This window comes from Sinohyriopsis cumingii, chromosome 11 (genome assembly GCF_028554795.1).
Source record: "Sinohyriopsis cumingii isolate HCF-2022 chromosome 11, ASM2855479v2, whole genome shotgun sequence".
Classification (NCBI taxonomy): Eukaryota; Metazoa; Mollusca; class Bivalvia; order Unionida; family Unionidae; genus Sinohyriopsis; species Sinohyriopsis cumingii.
The window spans coordinates 94858398-94877824 of record NC_142971.1 but is presented as its reverse complement, the minus strand read 5'-3'; the positions used below and the strand labels follow the sequence as shown (position 1 = coordinate 94877824).

At 36.0% G+C, this 19427-nt stretch overlaps 1 protein-coding gene across 1 annotated transcript in view; it reads left to right on the top strand.

Moving 5' to 3' along the window:
* Window positions 1-19427, top strand: part of LOC149789037 (alpha-L-fucosidase-like) — a 42524-nt gene that overhangs the window by 16486 nt on the left and 6611 nt on the right. The window contains exons 6-7 of the mRNA XM_089975213.1: window positions 3081-3213; window positions 11454-11624. Of these exons, the coding sequence (XP_089831339.1) occupies window positions 3081-3213; window positions 11454-11624 (304 nt within the window). The remainder of the gene's footprint in view (window positions 1-3080; window positions 3214-11453; window positions 11625-19427) is intronic.

The window sequence follows — 19427 nt, the reverse complement described above, 5'->3', positions numbered from 1 at the left end:
CTTCTTGTTCAAAGTCAATCAATAACCACATTCTTTTGCTGTTGGACCGGCTTGGTTTGTATTTGGCCACCTTCTATTTATGGTTGACCACAAGTTGTGTGATCTTGTAGGTGATGCTAAAGTTAAAGACTTTCCCTGAAGCCAAGCCACTAAAACATTTTATGTGGTGCATTTAAACATGTACACTATTTACTTTATAAGTGAACTCTGAACCAAAGTTGTTAATTGTGTATGGATTAAGTGGGTGACTGACATTGATGATGATAGTGAAATGGGATTACACTACTGTTGTGGTGTTGATTTGTGATATTGTCCATTATCAACACAGCTCCTGTAAAGGTCATAGACTTATTCATTTAATTTTTTTCTCTGAATTATTGTTTAAACATAACTTTTCCTAATTTATACAATGATAAAACATGCATTGATGAGATTGGCTGATTAGCGTTTGTACTGACATTGTAATATCTTTTTCCATCCTTGTCGGTACTAAGTACATGTACCAGTATTTGTGCAACCATAGTGGAATAACTTTTGGTGATCACACACCATTCATTATTATCAATATATTATTTTTTCTGTTTTGTCATTAATTATAGGAGCATAAATATATCTCAAGTGACACACACCTCGACTGCTTTTCATGTACAAATTGTGCATGCATGGGTCAGTGTCCATTTGTTGTCTATGGTCAGATGAAGTTTGGGACCTTGCTGAGAGTCAGTGCAAGGAGAGGAAGACAGGCATTTCATGGCATGATGATGCCTATGTCTTGACCTCACAGCAGTACTGATATTGCAGGTCACTGCTCTACATGTGCTTGCGTGGGGTCTCCAAGAAAGGTTTGGAGCCCATCAACTTCCCCCGGATGATCGAGGAAGAATAAGAAACATTTTTCCTTCTGTAAAGGTTTCTACTATGAGCAGTTCCATCACTTCCCATGAGGAATTGCGGGACAAGCGTGCCCCCATCTCTGGGTTTTCCCCTCAGCAGAGAGACATGGGTTTGAAAAACTCCTGTCTCACCTAATATATGTACTCTTGTCCTGCTCACCCCTCCAGGCCTTCTGAATTCCTATAATGCAGTCTCAGAAGTCCAGGAACCAACCCCTGTTTGGCCATATTTACCTAAACTAGGCAGCTAGAAGGGATCTGGTAGGAAGCTTGTTGACTGCACCCCTTTTTATAAGGAGAGAGGGGAAGCCCTAGAAACTCATTTCCTCTTGGGCCTTTCATCCCTTTTCCTGGAATCCCTGTGGATGCTCAGTTGGCCCTCTTTTCAGCAGTTGCACTTCATGGAAGATACATGTTTCCTTTCAATTCTAAGAGATTGCTACCTTCTTTGATTCTGCAAGCACCCTCTTTCAAGGAGCTCTGTCTTTTTTCACCAGTCAAGACAGGGTTATATCAGGGAAGAGGTGCACACCCTTCTATGGATGGGCACAGTAGAGAGGGTGGAAAATGATCAGTGTCCGACCTTTTACTCCAGGATATTTCTATCATCCAAATATGGCAAAAATATATGTAATGGTCATATATAACCAGCATATAATCACTAAGGAAACAATACAATAGCTGTACATCTGTTTATTGTCCTAGTGACTTATCCAGGACAAGTAACTTTGAAAACGTGACTTGTCGTGACCAATTTGTTGCTTGTCCTGCATTTCAAGTTAACATTTGTCATCATGTTCCAGTGTTTAAAGTTTATAATGGCATCAATAAGTGGCCTATCTAATTAAGTAGATATGGCTCTTCATTATTATGTACCAAATTATGTAGTGTAGTGTCATGTAGCTTGGTCTCTTTTATGTGTGATGTGTTGTTGTACAGACATTTTGTTTCTGTTCTAAAAGTTTCTGACCCATTCATTTTACCATTTTAATTGCCTGTTTGTCAGAATAGCAGCTACTTTTGTATTGTTCACATTATAAAACATAAAATGGTTTCTTTACTTTCATACTAGCACTCACACCCACACAGAGTATTCTTATTCACTGATAGAAGCAGATGTGAACTGTCAAGAGTTGGACAGAAAATATTGTGAAAAGTGATCAGGATGAATATTTAGATTTGGCCTAAAGAGGCCTGGTCTAATCTGCCACAATATATACACATCTGTTATGATTCAAGAATGTACTGGACAAAATATCATAGATTAATATCCCAATTTAAAATACCAGTTGCCATTATGTCTCTGTCCTTCACATTCAGATAACTCTTCCTTTTGGCATACTGATGTAAGGTATGATGTCTAGAATGTTCACAAATCATATAAGATTTTTTTTCTCAAAAGTGATTTGTTCTGGTAGGTTAGATCCTTGTGAATTTAAAGTTTCTTCCAATGATAATACTGGTGACTGGAAACAATTTTACTGTAATAATCTATAAAGCTTCAGTCATAAAGTAGTGCAGTATAAGTAGAACTCATTGTTGAATACAACATTGTGGCGATATTACATGCTTGTAATTTTCCAACAAAACTATATGTTATTGAAATAGAAATAAGAAGAAAATCAATGAAAATAACTTTATTGATCTACCCATCAATTTATATCAATCTCGTTTATTTAACAATACTATCTATTCAGTAATAGCCCTAATCCCTTGTCACGTGTAAGCCAGGAAGCATAAAGTCGTGATCAATAATATGATGATTGGCAGGTTGGAGAGGAAAAGAATGTTCTCATGGACATGTATTTTGTTAGTTATCAGCTTCTATTGCAATAGTTATTCACTTGTTAACATGAAGTTTGCATTTTAGATGGATCTTTCGATAAATGTGCTAAAATAGGTCTCAGTGGCATACTTTCCAGATTTATTCATCATTACTAATTATTCATCATTGCTTTATTACCATATCTGGGCTATAATTGCAATAGCAATGAATAATTTGCCATAGAATTTGCACTGATTTTGCAATCTTAGGATTAATGTTATGAAGTACACCAAGCCTGGGTAGCAGTGACCTAAAATATCAGTGTTGTTTCAACCTGGATCAAAAGTACTGACTCGCAATGCAGAAAGAAGTGTGCATTCTGAGCTCCTGTTACTAGCAAGGCTAGTTATTTTCTGTTGCAGGTACACTACAGAAGAGGAAGTGGGAGAATGCCCTGACAATTGACAAGAAAGCCTGGGGCTACAGAAGAGAAGCTAAGCTTGAAGACTACTTGACAATGGAAGATCTCACTCAGCTCATTGCTGAAACTGTCAGGTAAGCATGGACTCACAGATCCTTACCATTCAGAATGGCCTTTTCTGTTGAATGCTAGTGTAAGATCTCTGATGTAAATACCGGTAGTGGCCATTTTGGACAGCTCTCAAGCCCATGTTTGTTACGGCATGACAGTAACTTAATCGACATCACTACCACTTAATTGTATGTTATAATTATTGCAGTGTAGTCTGAGACTATTGAAATTGAGTATCTTGATTTCTTACATTATTTTCATTACATAGCTGCAGGAATAACATACACAATTTAATGTGCAGTCCTTTAATTGATGGTTGAAACATCGTCAGATATTATTTTCAATATCTATCGTTCTATAAGCATCTATTTATCACACATCCATTTGAGATTTTTACCTTTCTGAAGATCTGCAAGACATGGTATTTTTCTATGAATAAGGCATATTGAGTCAAAATGAGCATTGAGTGTTTCTGAGTGGGTCTATAAAGTCATGGGGTTTATACCTTTTAATGTATCAACAGCTCATCTCAAGGTCATATCATGTGTTTCTTAAAACAGTTCTTCTCATTGCATTGAATTGAAGCTTTTTCATGTAAGCATAATGAATAATGGGCAACTTGGATGAGAGGTGCCATCCATTCTGAATAATGCAGGATTGTTACGAAGTTTTGGTGGAAATTCTTCATTCCAGATCATGTTTATAAAATTCCAGAAAACAAAAGTTTTGGGGGCTAAAATATAGGAAAGGCATTTACCTTATGGACTCGGGGGAAGAAATGTATTTTGGCAACAGTATGATAGACTGGTACGTAGAATATAGTTTTTCAATGTGAAAAAAAATATAGGTTATAAGAAACCAATCACTGACACTGTTATTAATTTAACAGTGGCAGTGGTAATGAAGAGAAAGAGAAGATAAAGATGATAATTCATGAGGAAAATTTGTTTTATGGTTATTGTTTTGAAAGAATTTAAGCTTCTTGAATTGGAACAATGGATAAACAATTTAGTCTCTGTCCAGCTAACCTTAAATAAAGTTTTCCAAAAAATTCAACAGCATGGTTCAGTTTTGACTGCAATTTTACACTAGTGGTGAAAAACTTTTCATGGCCCACTCAGGTATAAAAGACATGTTCACACATTGTAGCATCAAAAAATAATCAGTGGAAGTTTTGCACATCGGCATCCATTATGTTCCTTGTTGTGAATTTAGCCCATTACCTATGATGTGCATTCATATGCATATTAACAATATTTTTATATGGAAGATTGGCCAGATTAATAAAAGTATAAGAATACACTCTAACCAAAATTGCCTAAAAATACTTCCTTCTTTTCATAAATTCTGCCATTAGAACTGAATAAAAATGAACTTTAGGAAAGAAACTATAGTGGTAATGAAATCAATAGTATTGGCATCATGGCCTGCTATGACCATGGTGAGAACTTTGTCATAGGCATCATGGCTTGCTATGACTGTGGAAAGAACTTTGTCAAGGGCATCATGACTTGCTATGACTCTGGTAAGAACTTTGTCAAGGGCATAATGGTTTGCCATTACTGTGGAAAGAACGTTGTCAAGGGCATCATGACTTGCTACGATCATGGTATGAGCCCAATCATAGGCATCATGGCTTGCTATGATCATGGTAAGAACATTGTCAATGGCATCATGGCTTGTTGTAACCATGGTAAGAACTTTTGTCCTGGCTTGCTATGACTATGGTAAGAGCTTTGTTATAGGCATCATAGCTTGCTATAACCATGGTGAGAACTTTGTCATAGGCATCATGGCCTGCCATGAGTATGGTAAGAAGTTTGTCAAGGGCATCATGGCTTGCTATAATCATTGTGAGAACTTTGTCATAGGCATCATGGCTTACTATGACCATGGTAAGAGCTTTGTTATAGGCATCATAGCTTGCTATGACCATGGTAAGAACTTTGTCAAGGGCATCATGGCTTGTTGTAACCATGGTAAGAACTTTTGTCATGGCTTGCTATGACCATGGTAAGAACTTTTGTCCTGGCTTGCTATGACTGTGGTAAGAACTTTGTCAAGAGCCTCAAGACTTGCTATGATCATAGTAAGAACCCTATCATAGGCATCATGGCTTGCTATAACCACGGTGAGAACTTTGTGATAGGCATCATGGCTTACCATAACCATGGTAAGAACTTTGTTATAGGCATCATAGTTTGCTATGACCATGGTAAGAACTTTGTCAAGGGCATCATGGCTTGTTGTAACCATGGTAAGAACTTTTGTCATGACTTGCTATGACCATGGTAAGAACTTTTGTCCTGGCTTGCTATGACTATGGTAAGAACTTTGTCAAGAGCCTCATGACTTGCTATGACCATGGTAAGAGCTTTGTTATAGGCATCATGGCTTACTATGACCATGGTAAGAGCTTTGTCATAGGCATCATGGCTTACTATGACCATGGTAAGAGCTTTGTTACAGGCATCATAGCTTGCTGTAACCATGGTAAGAACTTTTGTCATAATCATCATGGTCTGCTATGACCATGGTGAGAACTTTGTCATATGCATCATGGCTTGCTATGACTGTGGAAAGAACTTTGTCAAGGGCATCACGACTTGCTATGATCATGGTAAGAACCCTATCATAGGCATCATGGCTTGGTATGACCATGGTAAGAACATTGTCAGGAGTATTATGGCTTGTTGTAACCATGGTAAGAACTTTTATCAAGGGCATCATGACTTGCTATAACTATGGTAAGAACTTTGTCATATACATCATGGCTTGCTATGACTGTGGAAAGAACTTCGTCAAGGGCATCATGACTTGCTATGACATTGGTAAGAACGCTATCATAGGCATCATGGCTTGTTATGACCATGGTAAGAATTTTATCAAGGGCATCATGGCCTGCCATGAGTATGGTAAGAACTTTGTCATTGGCATCATGGATTGATATAACCATTGTGAGAACTTTGTCATAGGCATCGTGGCTTGCTATGACCATGGAAAGAACTTTGTTATAGGCATCATGGCTTTGCATGACAATAGTAAAAACTTGGTCAAAGTCAGAATTTGTATCTCAGATTCATGCAGAATAAAGACAGTACAGTGAGGTAGTGGTAATTTAAAATTTATCACACTGTAGATAAATACATATGAAGTGATTTTCAGTTGTCTCTTTATATGTTTGCTTTGCAAAGCAGATTCAGGTTCCTATATAAATACTTTTTAAAAGTAAAAGCGAACACATTGTCAGTGAGTAATGGCAATGGCATACTAAATGGTGCACAAGTAAAGCACCATAAGTACATTTAATTCAGTGTTAAAATTAGAGAAACCTTTGACTTCTCACATAGGGCCTGACTATCTTTTATAGGTACTCCATTTGTAGCAATTTATTAGGCTGGGAATTAAATGATGGATAGTTCCTATCATTTAAGTCGGGGAAGAATGCCAATGATATGACACAAAGACTTGATTCAGATAAACAAATAACTTGAACATTAATTTACTTACACTAATATTATGAGTTGCATAGTGGGACATTTTAAAAAGTTTATTTTTCTATGAAAAACTACAAAAACACAACCCAGGCAAAATATTCTCCCATCAAAATCTGACCTGGTCCTTTTAGAAAATATCAGTGAACCATTGGCTCCATATCTCTAAATCCTTGATTGGACCCTTTTAAGATTTTTAAAAGCCAGTTGTCAACAAAGTTTTATTAGATATGGCCTGATATGTTTTGAGTTACCCATTATCTAGTTACTATTGTGCCAAGAATAGGTTTTAGAGTGTTAAAATCATATGTGATTACATAATAAAGTGAAAACTGTCAAGGAACAAGGAAAATTTATCTACTAAATTTGACTGTCTTTCTAAGTGGCATCCAGTACATAATAGGGTTCTTCCATGGTTAAAAGTACAGATTATTTAACTTACTGAAGCATGAACTGTTTTTGATCGCAGACCAGTGTCTTTATGGTTCAAACCCAGCAAAAAGTGCAGTAATGATATGTCTAAAGGGCCTGCCTTCCATCCAATGTTACCTCCAGGTACTTAAGTTTCCTCCACTTGTGTCACTCCCCTAATCACTTCATGTCACAGGTTGGGGAGTGTATGGTTCATCATTCTACCTCACCAATTAGGGGTGCTCCAATAAAGTACTGAAGTTATCTACAGGCATTCAGTACAATACAATACAGATCAACCAATTACCTTGCCATCCTCACTTCTAGCTAGCTATGCAATAATGTTGTCAGTAGCTTTGAAGACTTTTAGGCATGATTACACAGAAACCACTTGACCTAGACAAATGAAATATGCATGTTTATGTGAAACCATTTCACTTGGGTACATGAAATCTAGTAAGCTTGTTTCTGTGTATCCATGGATACACAATGCAGATTTTTGTGCCAAACTTTCCACATAGTATCAGTTTATTTTTGAGTGAGCTTTTTTATGGACGGCCATTAGGGCATGTTTGTAAAAATATAACATCTAGTATTTAATTTCTCTGAACTGCATGAAAGATGATTGTAAAGCTTAACATGCACAGTTGTACAGTGGTCTGTCATAATTTGACATTGGCAGTTGTCCTGATGGCTAGTCTGTCCAAAGTGGAAAAAGTATCACGCCAAAATTTGACATCCACAGTTGTCACGAGTACTTATCTTCCCAAATGAAAAAGGTGTCCTGCCAAAACTTGACATGCACAGTTATTCTGAGGACTTGTCTATTCCAAGTGAAACAGGTGCCCTGCTAATATTCAACATGCACAGTGGTCCTGAGGACTTATTTTTCCCCCCACAATGGTGTCATGCCAAATGAAAAAGATATCCTGCTGACTATGGCAGTATTGATGGCAATTTTTGAAAATCTTATGGCTACTGCTTTGTAACTGCAGTCCAGAGGATGTCCACAAGCTTGGCATGCAGACTTGTTTCTATATCTACCAGGCATCAGATGAAAATGGCACCTCTCGTACATTCTATAGCTATTGCATTGGCCATCTTGAAAATCTTAATAATACAACTTTGAGAGGTGTAGGTTTAGTGGCAGTTGGGTGGGTGATAAATGAAACTTACGCTTCTTTGACATTTATTTGCTACCATTAAAGCCTCTTGGAAACCTTTTTTTGTGCTACTTATTCTGAATTGCTGGTCATACTGAGTTTTCAAAGAACCATTTCCAGCAACCTTTCATATGTTGCAAAAGCAACAGTTCCTTAACTATTTAGAAATTAGGGTTAATAGTATTGGATTTACAATAAGATGAACTGTAATGATGTAAACAGAGATGAACTGTAATGATGTAAACAGAGATGAACTGTAATGATGTAAACTGAGATGAACTGTAATAATGTAAACTGAGATGAACTGTAATGTAAACTGAGATGAACTGTAATGATGTGAAGTCAGATGAACTGTGATGATGTAAACTGAGATGAACTGTAATGTAAACTGAGATGAACCGTAATGATGTAAATTAAGATGAACCGTAATGATGTAAACTAAGATGAACTGTAAAGATGTAAATTGAGATGTACTGTGATGATGTAAACTGAGATGAACTGTAATGGTGTAAACAGAGATGAACTTTAATGATGTAAAGTCAGATGAACTGTGATGATGTAAACTGAGATGAACTGTAATGTAAACTGAGATGAACTGTTATGATGTAAAGTAAGATGAAATGTAATGATGTAAACTGAGATGAACTGTAATGATGTAAACAGAGATGAACTGTAATGATGTAAACTGAGATGAACTCTGATGATGTAAAAAACTGAGATGAACTGTGATAATGTAAAGTCAGATGAACTGTAATGATGTAAACTGAGATGAACTGTAATTATGTAAAGTCAGATGAACTGTAATGATGTAAACTGATGAACTGTAATTATGTAAACTGAGATGAACTGTAAGGATGTAAACTCAGTTGAACTGTAATGATGTAACCCGATGAACTGTAATGATGTAAACTGAGATGAACTGTAATGGTGTAAAGTCAGATGAACTATAATGATGTAAACTGATGAACTGTAATGATGTAAACTGAGATGAACTTAATGATGTAAAGTCAGATGAACTATAAAGATGTAAACTGATGAACTGTGATGATGTAACCTGATGAACTGTAATGATGTAAACTGAGATGAACTGTAAGGATGTAAACTCAGTTGAACTGTAATGATGTAAAGTCAGATGAACTGTAATGATGTAAACTGAGATGAGCTGTAATGTAAACTGAGATGAACCATAATGATGTAAATTAAGATGAACTGTAATGATGTAAACTAAGATGAACTGTAATGATGTAAATTGAGATGTACTGTGATGATGTAAACTGAGGTGAACTGTAATGGTGTAAACAGAGATGAACTGTAATGATGTAAATTAAGATGAACTGTAATGTTGTAAACTGAGATGAACTGTGATGATGTAAACTGAGATGAACTGTAATGATGTAAATTAAGATGAACTGTAATGATGTAAACAGATGAACTCTGATGATGTAAACTGAGATGAACTGTGATAATGTAAAGTCAGATGAACTGTAATGATGTAAACTGAGATGAACTGTAATGATGTAAACTGAGATGAACTGTAATGATGTAAATTGAGATGAACTATGATGATGTAAACTGAGATGAACTGTAATGATGTAAACTGAGATGAACTGTAATGATGTAAACAGAGATGAACTGTAATGATGTAAACTGAGATGAACTCTGATGTAAACTGAGATGAACTGTGATAATGTAAAGTCAGATGAACTGTAATGATGTAAACTGAGATGAACTGTAATTATGTAAAGTCAGATGAACTGTAATGATGTAAACTGATGAACTGTAATGATGTAAACTGAGATGAACTGTAAGGATGTAAACTCAGTTGAACTTTAATGATGTAACCCGATGAACTGTAATGATGTAAACTGAGTTGAACTGTAATGGTGTAAAGTCAGATGAACTGTAATGATGTAAACTGATGAACTGTAATGATGTAAACTGAGATGAACTTAGTGATGTAAAGTCAGATGAACTGTAAAGATGTAAACTGATGAACTGTGATGATGTAACCTGATGAACTGTAATGATGTAAACTCATTTGAACTGTAATTATATAAAGTCAGATGAACTGTAATGATGTAAACTGAGATGAACTGTAAGGATGTAAAGTCAGATGAACTGTAAAGATGTAAACTGATGAACTTTAAGGATGTAAACTGAGATGAACTGTAAGGATGTAAACTCAGTTGAACTGTAATGATGTAATCTGAGATGAACTGTAAGGATGTAAACTGATAAACTGTAATGATGTAAACTCAGTTGAACTGTAATGATGTAACCTGAGATGAACTGTATGGATGTAAACTGATGAACTGTAAGGATGTAAACTCAGTTGAACTGTAATGATGTAAACTGATGAGCTGTAATGATGTAAAGTCAGATGAACTGTAAGGATGTAAACTGAGATGAACTGTAGTGATGTAAAGTCAGATGAACTGTAAAGATGTAAACTGAGGTGAACTGTAAGGATGTAAACTTGATGAAGTGTAATGATGCAAATGGCAAACTACAGAGAAGACTGAACTTGCACTTACAATCTGCAGGTTGATAATACCTGTTTGACAAGGTTTGCATTGCTAGAACTAAAAGTGGGTTTATACAAGTATGTGCTCTGAAGGACTAGATGAATGAATGAATGGTTAAATGAATGAATGAATGAATGAGTGATTGTAAATGAAGACAGCAAAGTCTAAAATGACTTTATGAATCAATGTTAAATTAAAACAAAACACAAGTGCAGTCCATTTTAGCTCGAAAACATTGTTAATGAAAATGTCTAAATGGATAGTCTGCCTCTGAAAAGTAGAAATTAATTTGAACAAAATCTCAAACTTGAATTAGTATGGAATCATTCCCCATTACAATTACAGTCTTACTCTGTAAGCAAAATATCTGCTAGATTTTGAGAGTAGGTTATCAAGGACTACCATGTTTTTCTACCCCCTGGGTAATGATCACCAGGAAGTTTGCAGTAAATAGTTCTTCACAGGTCCCGTCCCAAATAAACAGATTTTCATTAAAAAAAATTGTAATATTCCATCTTGATCAGAAATAAACCACACAAAAATACTTCCATGCCAGTGGAGTATCATTACCTTCATTGGACTTGTGTCTGTAAAACTCTAATTCTTGCATCATTGAATTTGTGTCTAATTATTTCAGCGATGTGCATAGTAATTTCTTTTTTCTTTGCAGTTGTGGTGGAAATATTTTAATGGATGTGGGTCCCAGCAAGGATGGGTTAATAAAGCCTATCTTTGAGGAGAGACTTAGACAAATGGGACAGTGGCTGGGGGTGAATGGGGAGGCCATATATGGAACAAAGCCTTGGTCTTATCAGAATGATACCTACGCTCCTAATGTATGGTAAGAGGAATTAAATATTAGTATGAATTCTCTATAACCATCAGAAATCTTCCATGAGGGTGTGACACACATATCATCCGATTTTTACAGAATGTATGTATTCATTAGGGACCACCAATCAACAAATAAATTGGTTCAGAAGTGTCAGAAATGTGTCATGGAAATTTGCCAGATTGTTTTATCTGTTAATTCCTTGATTCAAATCATAAATATTTTCCTTTTTACTCTGCATATGTCTGTTTGATTTAATACATATCTGTTTCATAAATTAATTGCTGACAAATGCAAGAAAATAAAGAAAATAAAAATATTGATAAATATAAAATGGTTTATGACAAATCAAGATTAACTTAACCTGATATTGGCATTTTGTTGTTATTATTATTATTATTAATGATTGCTTATTTAATGATATTTAGAAGTGGTTTCTCTTACTAAAATGCCAGATTGGTCAATCATGACCTCATGTGTATGCATGAACCAGAAATTACACAGACTATGGCTTTTGGGCTTATTAGAAAATTATTGCATGTGTGCTTTATTCAGTAATATGTGTATAATTTTCACTGATAAATAAAAATATATTAGTTGCTATTTATTTATTTTGTTAAATAATGCAAATATGGTTAACTTTTGTATTATATATTAATAGATAGGATTAATGCCCGTAGTTTTTATAGTATTTCTCTTCGATAGTTTGTCAAAGGAAATAATCCCATTCTTGTTGTTTTTTTCTTTGATCAGTCAAGTTATGAAAGATCACTTTAGCTAACATAAAGATGAAAATAGAGTTCTTCAAAAGATCATTGAAAATATTACAAATGATGCATAATAATAATTAATTTTATTCCTCAGCAGAAAATAATGACTCAGTATAAAAATGGCACAATTAAGATACAGAACTGTCAGTAATAATATTTTTTGTAATATTTTAGCTGATTTAATTTGTAAAATGTAAATCATTAACAATAGTTTAAAATAGGACAATAATTATTTTGCAGTGTAAGAGAAGACCATTATAGTTTTTACCGTGGCAGCAGTGCATCCTCGCAACATTTATGCTTTGTTTCTGTAACATTCCATAACTTCTGTGTGTTGAGAATTAATTTAATAAATCCTGAATAATATTAAACTCAGTCATGTCATCATCAGCCACTTTTGACAGTTATAGAGAATTTGTGTTAAAACATCATTTTAACTCGACCATTCATAGACTGGTGATATCCAACATAGCTGACATGATGTGATGTGATTTTGGATTTATTTTAACATAGCTTTAACAATTTTTCAGTCATATCACTACGATATCTCCAGAGTGACAGTTATAGTGATGTCTAGCATTGGGGCATCATGCTGTTGACACGTAGCATGATGTCCCACCCAGTCTTATTATCCTGACACCGGGCCAACCAGTCCTAACACTAACCTCTTAATGCTGAGCACCAAGCAAGGCAGCTGTTAGTACCATTTTTGTAAATCTTTGGTATGACTCAGCTGGGGATCGAACCCACATAGCTGGCATCCATCCATCCATTAGCACAAGATATTACTTCTCCTAAACTACTTATAGGATTGCCATGAAACTTAGTACAAGGTCTTGTTGGTTCTAAGTGTAAATGGTGTTGCTCATATATCTTAAAAATACTATTCTGCTGAAAGGAAAGTCATATTATATAGTGTTTTTACCAGAAGCCTTCTTATGATGTTTCATTGATCATAAATGAAAATGGTTCCTTGTGGACATCCAATATGGTCACCATATTGGCCATTTTGAAACTCTAGCTGCTATAATACAGTGCCTGCCACTATTACCTTGCCAACCTCTTCTGCACAGAAGCACCATTGTCCACGCTTAGTAAATCCATCCTCCCATTAGGTGGAAAGTTCTAGAACATTTAGAACAGAAAGAAGACAGACCCAGTCTGACTCTCACATTATAGGCCATGCAGAATACCATTCCACTTTTCTTGTACCAATCAGATGTGTGCAGATTCACTTGTGGATATTGTGCCTTTTTCATGTTCCAAAGTTGGCAGCTTTATCATTTTTTTTATTCTGATTGATTAATAATACCCTCAGTCTTTGTGACTTTGAGTGTTATTCTAAGCTCGCATGGAAAATTTTAGCACTTTAAATTAGAGAATTACAATCATGTTAAATATAGCAGTGATCAAATTAAATTATACTCGTCTCTATAGGGTAAGTATTTCCTACTTTTTCTCAGTTCTGAAATTATTTTTTTCCAGCAAATTTTTATATAGAATATTTTGTTTTATATGTTTGCATTTCAGAGTAAATTGTCACATAGTGGGCAAGTGTGAACATAAATTTGGATAATTACCCCAACTGCTTGGCATGTACTCAGTGTGTGTGCACTCTGATTAGGTTTCATGGCTCATTGCTTAGAGGTGGTGTACCTATAAGGAGAGGAAGAAACGCCTTCCTCATTATTTTCGGGCATCCAGGAGAGTATAGGATCCCATTCTCTTCAATTCCAAGGGGGTATTAGATCTTTGGATTAAGACATCTTGATCCCAGCAGGGTATGGGAACCTTCTCTGAGTCCTGTGGGACTTGGAAATAGACTTCTCATTCCCAGACATATATGGGATCTTTCTTCTTGGACAGGGCCCTGGGCTTATCTGGAACTTAAGGCTAGATTGCTTGTCACCATAGCCTTGCATGCTGATATTTTTGCAGCAGCCTCCTTAAATTTTCGGCATCATTCTTCAGGAGAAGCCTTTCACAATTTCACAAAGTAAAATATGTCAGCTTTGCCAGGATCTGGTTTTAAAATTTTGAGCCCTCTGTTGGATCTAGGCTCATTTCCCAGAGCTTTACCAGGGTGATGGAAGTAGTTGCCACCCACCCAAGGGTTCTAATGATCTCCAGTATTTCAGTGACTGATTGTTGTACAAGATCCTAAAAGAGTATCTTCTGCAAGATCTGTCCCTCTGCTGGTCTATGGTGACCCAGCTAGGACTTAATCTGAACCTAGAGAAAACCCTTCTCATGATTTTGTTTACATTGGGATAAACCCCATCAAGAACCTTGGTTGTGTTTGTGCTCCACTGGAAAGGATAGACAAAATCCTGGCTGTTTTGTCATCACTTCAAGTTATGATCTCATCAGTTTGTCATTACCTATCCCTCCTGGTTCTCTTAGGAAGACCCTACTCACACCCTCTCCAATTTCTCCTATAGGTGAACTTGAGTTTGTGGGCCAATCAGGACCAGTTTGTAACCAATGCATGCTCCCAAGCCCCACTCCTGTCTGTTTAGTAACATGTCAGATTTGGTTGGGATGCTTACTTTAAGCCAGGATGGTTAGTTATATGCCAACCATTATGCTTTTGGCATAATCGTTACCCTTTTTTTCACCTCATTATATATGAACGCTTGCATGTATATGGATTAAACTTTTTTGGTACATGAAGCAAATTGAAATAAAGCAATAAATAGTGGTGTTCGTCATTTTTACTATCATCTCTCAAATCCCACACAATATAAATTTGAGAATATTTTTTTATAAAAAGAAGACAGCTTAAGAATAACAGAAGAGTGCAATTGTCCATCATAGACCTACATGTATTTTCTTCTTTTTCAGTTTTGTAGTAGCTGTATGTGACACATTTAAACAAAAATAGATGGGTTTCTTCTGTTGAAGACTTTTGTGACAGATTCATTATACTTTGATAAATATATTTAGGTATCAGGGCAGTCTAAACTTTTTAAAATAATGGCACTAAATGTTAAGTGAAAGAGGCTTTATCGTTGTGACTCGTGGACATTATTTGACTGAAAATTTTTAGAGGAGAGGGATCTTTTTAAAATTAAAAACATGTCAGTCAGAAAAAGGAAAAAGTCAACAATGCTTTTATGAAAATTTGAGAAACAGTTACCAGTACATGTTGTACAGCATGCAAATAAAACACATCATGCTCATTGCATAATTTGTGCAATTTAGGATCATTAACTTGGACATATATACTAGTTAAATAAGCATTGTGTATAAATAATTTGTTCATATGTTTTGTGTTTGTATTATGGAACTAATCCACATGTGTTTTACCCATTTGTGACAATAATTTTTACCAGCAGCATATCCAGGTTAGTAGCAAAACCAAATATACATTTTCATAGAGTTTCCTGTGATCATGGCTTGTAACATGAATTATACTCTTTATGTTAATATTATGCTTTTTGCCACGTATATTAGTAATACTTATGCTTATTCCTCTCTAGGGGTTGATATTGATATATATGTAGTTCTTGAGGGCTCATGGTCCCAGGAGAAAGCTTGTTTTCACATTAACAATTTAGAAACGACGATGATATTCATATAGCCCAACAAAGGGTATGTCAACCAAATAAGGAGTCATTGTGTGACACATCAGTAGTAGTGTACCTCAAATGGCAGAGAGGTAGATATGCTTCTTCTTGCATGGAGGTGTGGAACATCCTTTCCTGGGCAGCCTCTGAAGGGTTTTCTTGAAATGTTTACCATATTCTGGGCAAGAAAAGGATTCTGACAGACAGTCTGTCCAAGATAGGCAAGTTATTCTTTTGGAATGGTCTCTGCACCAGTTCATCTAGAGTCTTTGTTTAGACTGGGGGTGGGGCGCTATGACAGATATGTTCACAATCAGACAATAAGCTCCCCTTTTATGTTTGCTTAGTCCTAGATAAGAGGGCTATGCTGTGGATGCCTTCAGGCTTAGGTCGGATGATCACCTGTTTGCTTACTCCTTTTCACTTTTCTGAATGATTCCAAAAGTGCTCAGCAAAGTCAGGACTTCAACTGTCAGGCTCATTCTGATAGTCCTTCTGTACCCCCAGTGAGTGCAGTTCAGTCATTTGCTCTACCTGTTCGTAGACTAACCAAGAACATTACCTCAGAGGAAGGAACTACTACGGCAGAGCTGGGAGTCTCTTCTCCACGGCAACCCACAGATTGTCAACCTTAACGCTTGGCTCATCTCAAGTGATCAATCCACCAGGAAACGTTTTGAAGCAGACTCTTCTGTTATTGGTGCAGTAAGAAATACATTGATCTTTGCTGTCCCTCTTGAACTGCAGTGGAGTATTTTCTTCCTTCCTGTTTAAGAGAGAATAATCAGTCTCAGTTATTAAGGGCTTTTGATTAACCCTGTCTAAGTTATCTAAAGGTCGTTTCTTTTGTTCTTATCTACATCTTTCAGATCTTATCAAGTATTTTGAAAACCTATTAAGGGCTCCAAACATATCTTGCTGTCCACCATTTCCAGGTGGATTGTCCTCACTGTCAAGAGAACTTTTCAGTCTCTTACTGTGAGGGATCTTTTGTTTACAGATATTAAAACCCATGATGTTCATCATTTGAGAATGTTATGAAAAACATATTTTGGCAGTGACATACTACTTTCTTAACCTTCTATCTGCAGTCTTTGGCAAACAGGCGTGAAGGCATTTTGTAATTTTACCAAGTAGTTACAGCATGAAATGTGACCTAAGTTGCTGCAAAATTATTGTAAGCATTGCTACTACCATGAGAGTGAGTATATCATTTTTATACCAGTTTTTGAGGCCGTCAGCCTGCTTCTGAACTGGCAATTTAAGTAAGGCAGTAATAACAAGTAAGGTATTACTGCTATTAAAATGTTTTTTTGAGGGGTGGAATGGGTTAAAACTAAAATTAATAAAGTGATCTTACTGGTCACTATTGTGAGACTCTGTCCTTTCTCCTTGCTTTGATGTCCAATGTTTTGTCCAGATCCAGGCAAAGAGGAAGACTATTTAGCATGGCCCTATGGTGTGGCAGTCAGACTGGATCTGTATTCTTTTCTGTTGTAGAACTTTCCATCTAAAGGAATTTCTTAGCATTGATGAGGGTTCTTAAGTCCCAGAAGAGGTAAGCAAATCATTAGTGGCAGGTAAGCATTACTTTATTAAAACTAGTTTACCCCTCTCCTCCCTCACAGAACAAATGATATACTGTTGCTCCTCCTGAATGGATGGTCATATCAACATGGGGTTTCACTAAAAGGATTCTTAAGTCCTAAATGAAAAGGGCCTGACCTGACATCCAATATGTCTGCCACAGTGGTCCTCTTAAAAATCTTAAAACTTACTGAATGTAAAGTCATAGCAAAGATTTCATGACATCACTAATAACCACAAGAATCACTACATTTACACACTACAAAGAAGGTGTGTTGAAAACTTTAACAGACTTTGCTTAAAAATCATAAATAAAATAGATTTTTTACCTTGAATAATTTACTAACCATATGGGATACTGAATTGATACAGTAGCCAGACAATACAGTCACTTGCCACATGATAGTAGGCAGAGTGAATGCTGGCAGTAAATACTGAATTCTTTACATCACTAGTGTTAGTATATTTCTGTTTTATTTGTAAAAAAACAATAATTTCAGTACTGTAGCATATTGGATCATTCATGGTCATAGTTCCTCCTCTGTGTAAGGGCTTTGCATCTTTCTTTCTCACTTTAGTTTTTATATGCCCAAAAAAAAGCACATCATATTATGTTGTGATATTTTCCATTCATCCATCTTTTATGAATTTGGTTTCTTCACAATAACTTGTCCGCCTTGTATAACTAATGAAACTTTGTTGATGGCATAGCTTGTAAATGGTAAAGAACTCCATCAATTGTGGGCTTAACAGCAAACGAGTCATGGTCTCTGACTAAATGGTAGAAAATGGTTTCCTCACAATAACTGGAGTTCTTTACCATCTTACAGTTGCAAAACATTCTGGATGGTTTGCACTGGGGTAAAGAAGAACCCAATTGATTTTGGAATCAAAGACAAAGGTTGCTCAGACTGATAGCAGAAAAATGGTTTCTGCACAATAACTCAGGTTCTCCATCCATCGTCTGTGATGGTAGTCACAATAGCTCAGTTGGTAGAGTGTTGGTCAGCCTCGGTAAACTGACTCTGTCTTTCCTTGGGAAAGGCACATAGTTTCCATTTCTTGGCATAATATGGCCAGTAATGTATTAAAAGTGTCATTGGAACTCAGACAACAAACAAACCATGATTTTTGGTCGCCAGTTTTTGTAGACAGCTTGAACTTAATGAATCCTTTTAATTTTGGAGCCAGAAGGTCAAAGGTCAAGACCATTATCACTGAAAGAATAAAAAATAGTCTTTACACAGTAATATTAGTTCTACCTGACATGTCTCACAAACATTTTGGATGTCTTGTACTTGGTGTAAGGAAGAATCACACTAATTTTTAGGTGAAAGGTCATGTCATTAAATTCACTGAAAAAAGAAATGGGTTTTATGTACAATAACACTAGTTGTGCATTACAACCAAACTATATGGATGGCTCACACTTGGAGTAAATATAAAGGCTATTGATTTGGGGGTCAGAAAGTCAGGATCACTGACTTGAACAAAAATGGTTCTTTATCACAGTCCTAGCCAAATGTTGTTGATGGCGTGCACTTTGGATAGGGAAGAAATCTTTAATTTTCTAGGACAAAAGTCAAGGTCACTGGCTGAAAGAAGATATATTGATTCAGTACAGAAATTTCATGGCAGCCCCAGGTGGCTGAGTGATCTACCAGTCACCTCAGTCCACATGGGTTCAAGCCTAGGGTTTGTCCAATGTGGATATGTGAAAAAGCTTGCTTGTAGATTCCTGTGGGTTAGTGGTTCTTACTTGGGTTTTCCTGGGTTTGTCATGCACTAGATACATTGGCCACCACATATAGCCTATCGTCTGCTTTAAAAATGTGTTAAACCCACAACAACAAAAATTTCACTTACCTACTTAGAAAACTAACAAA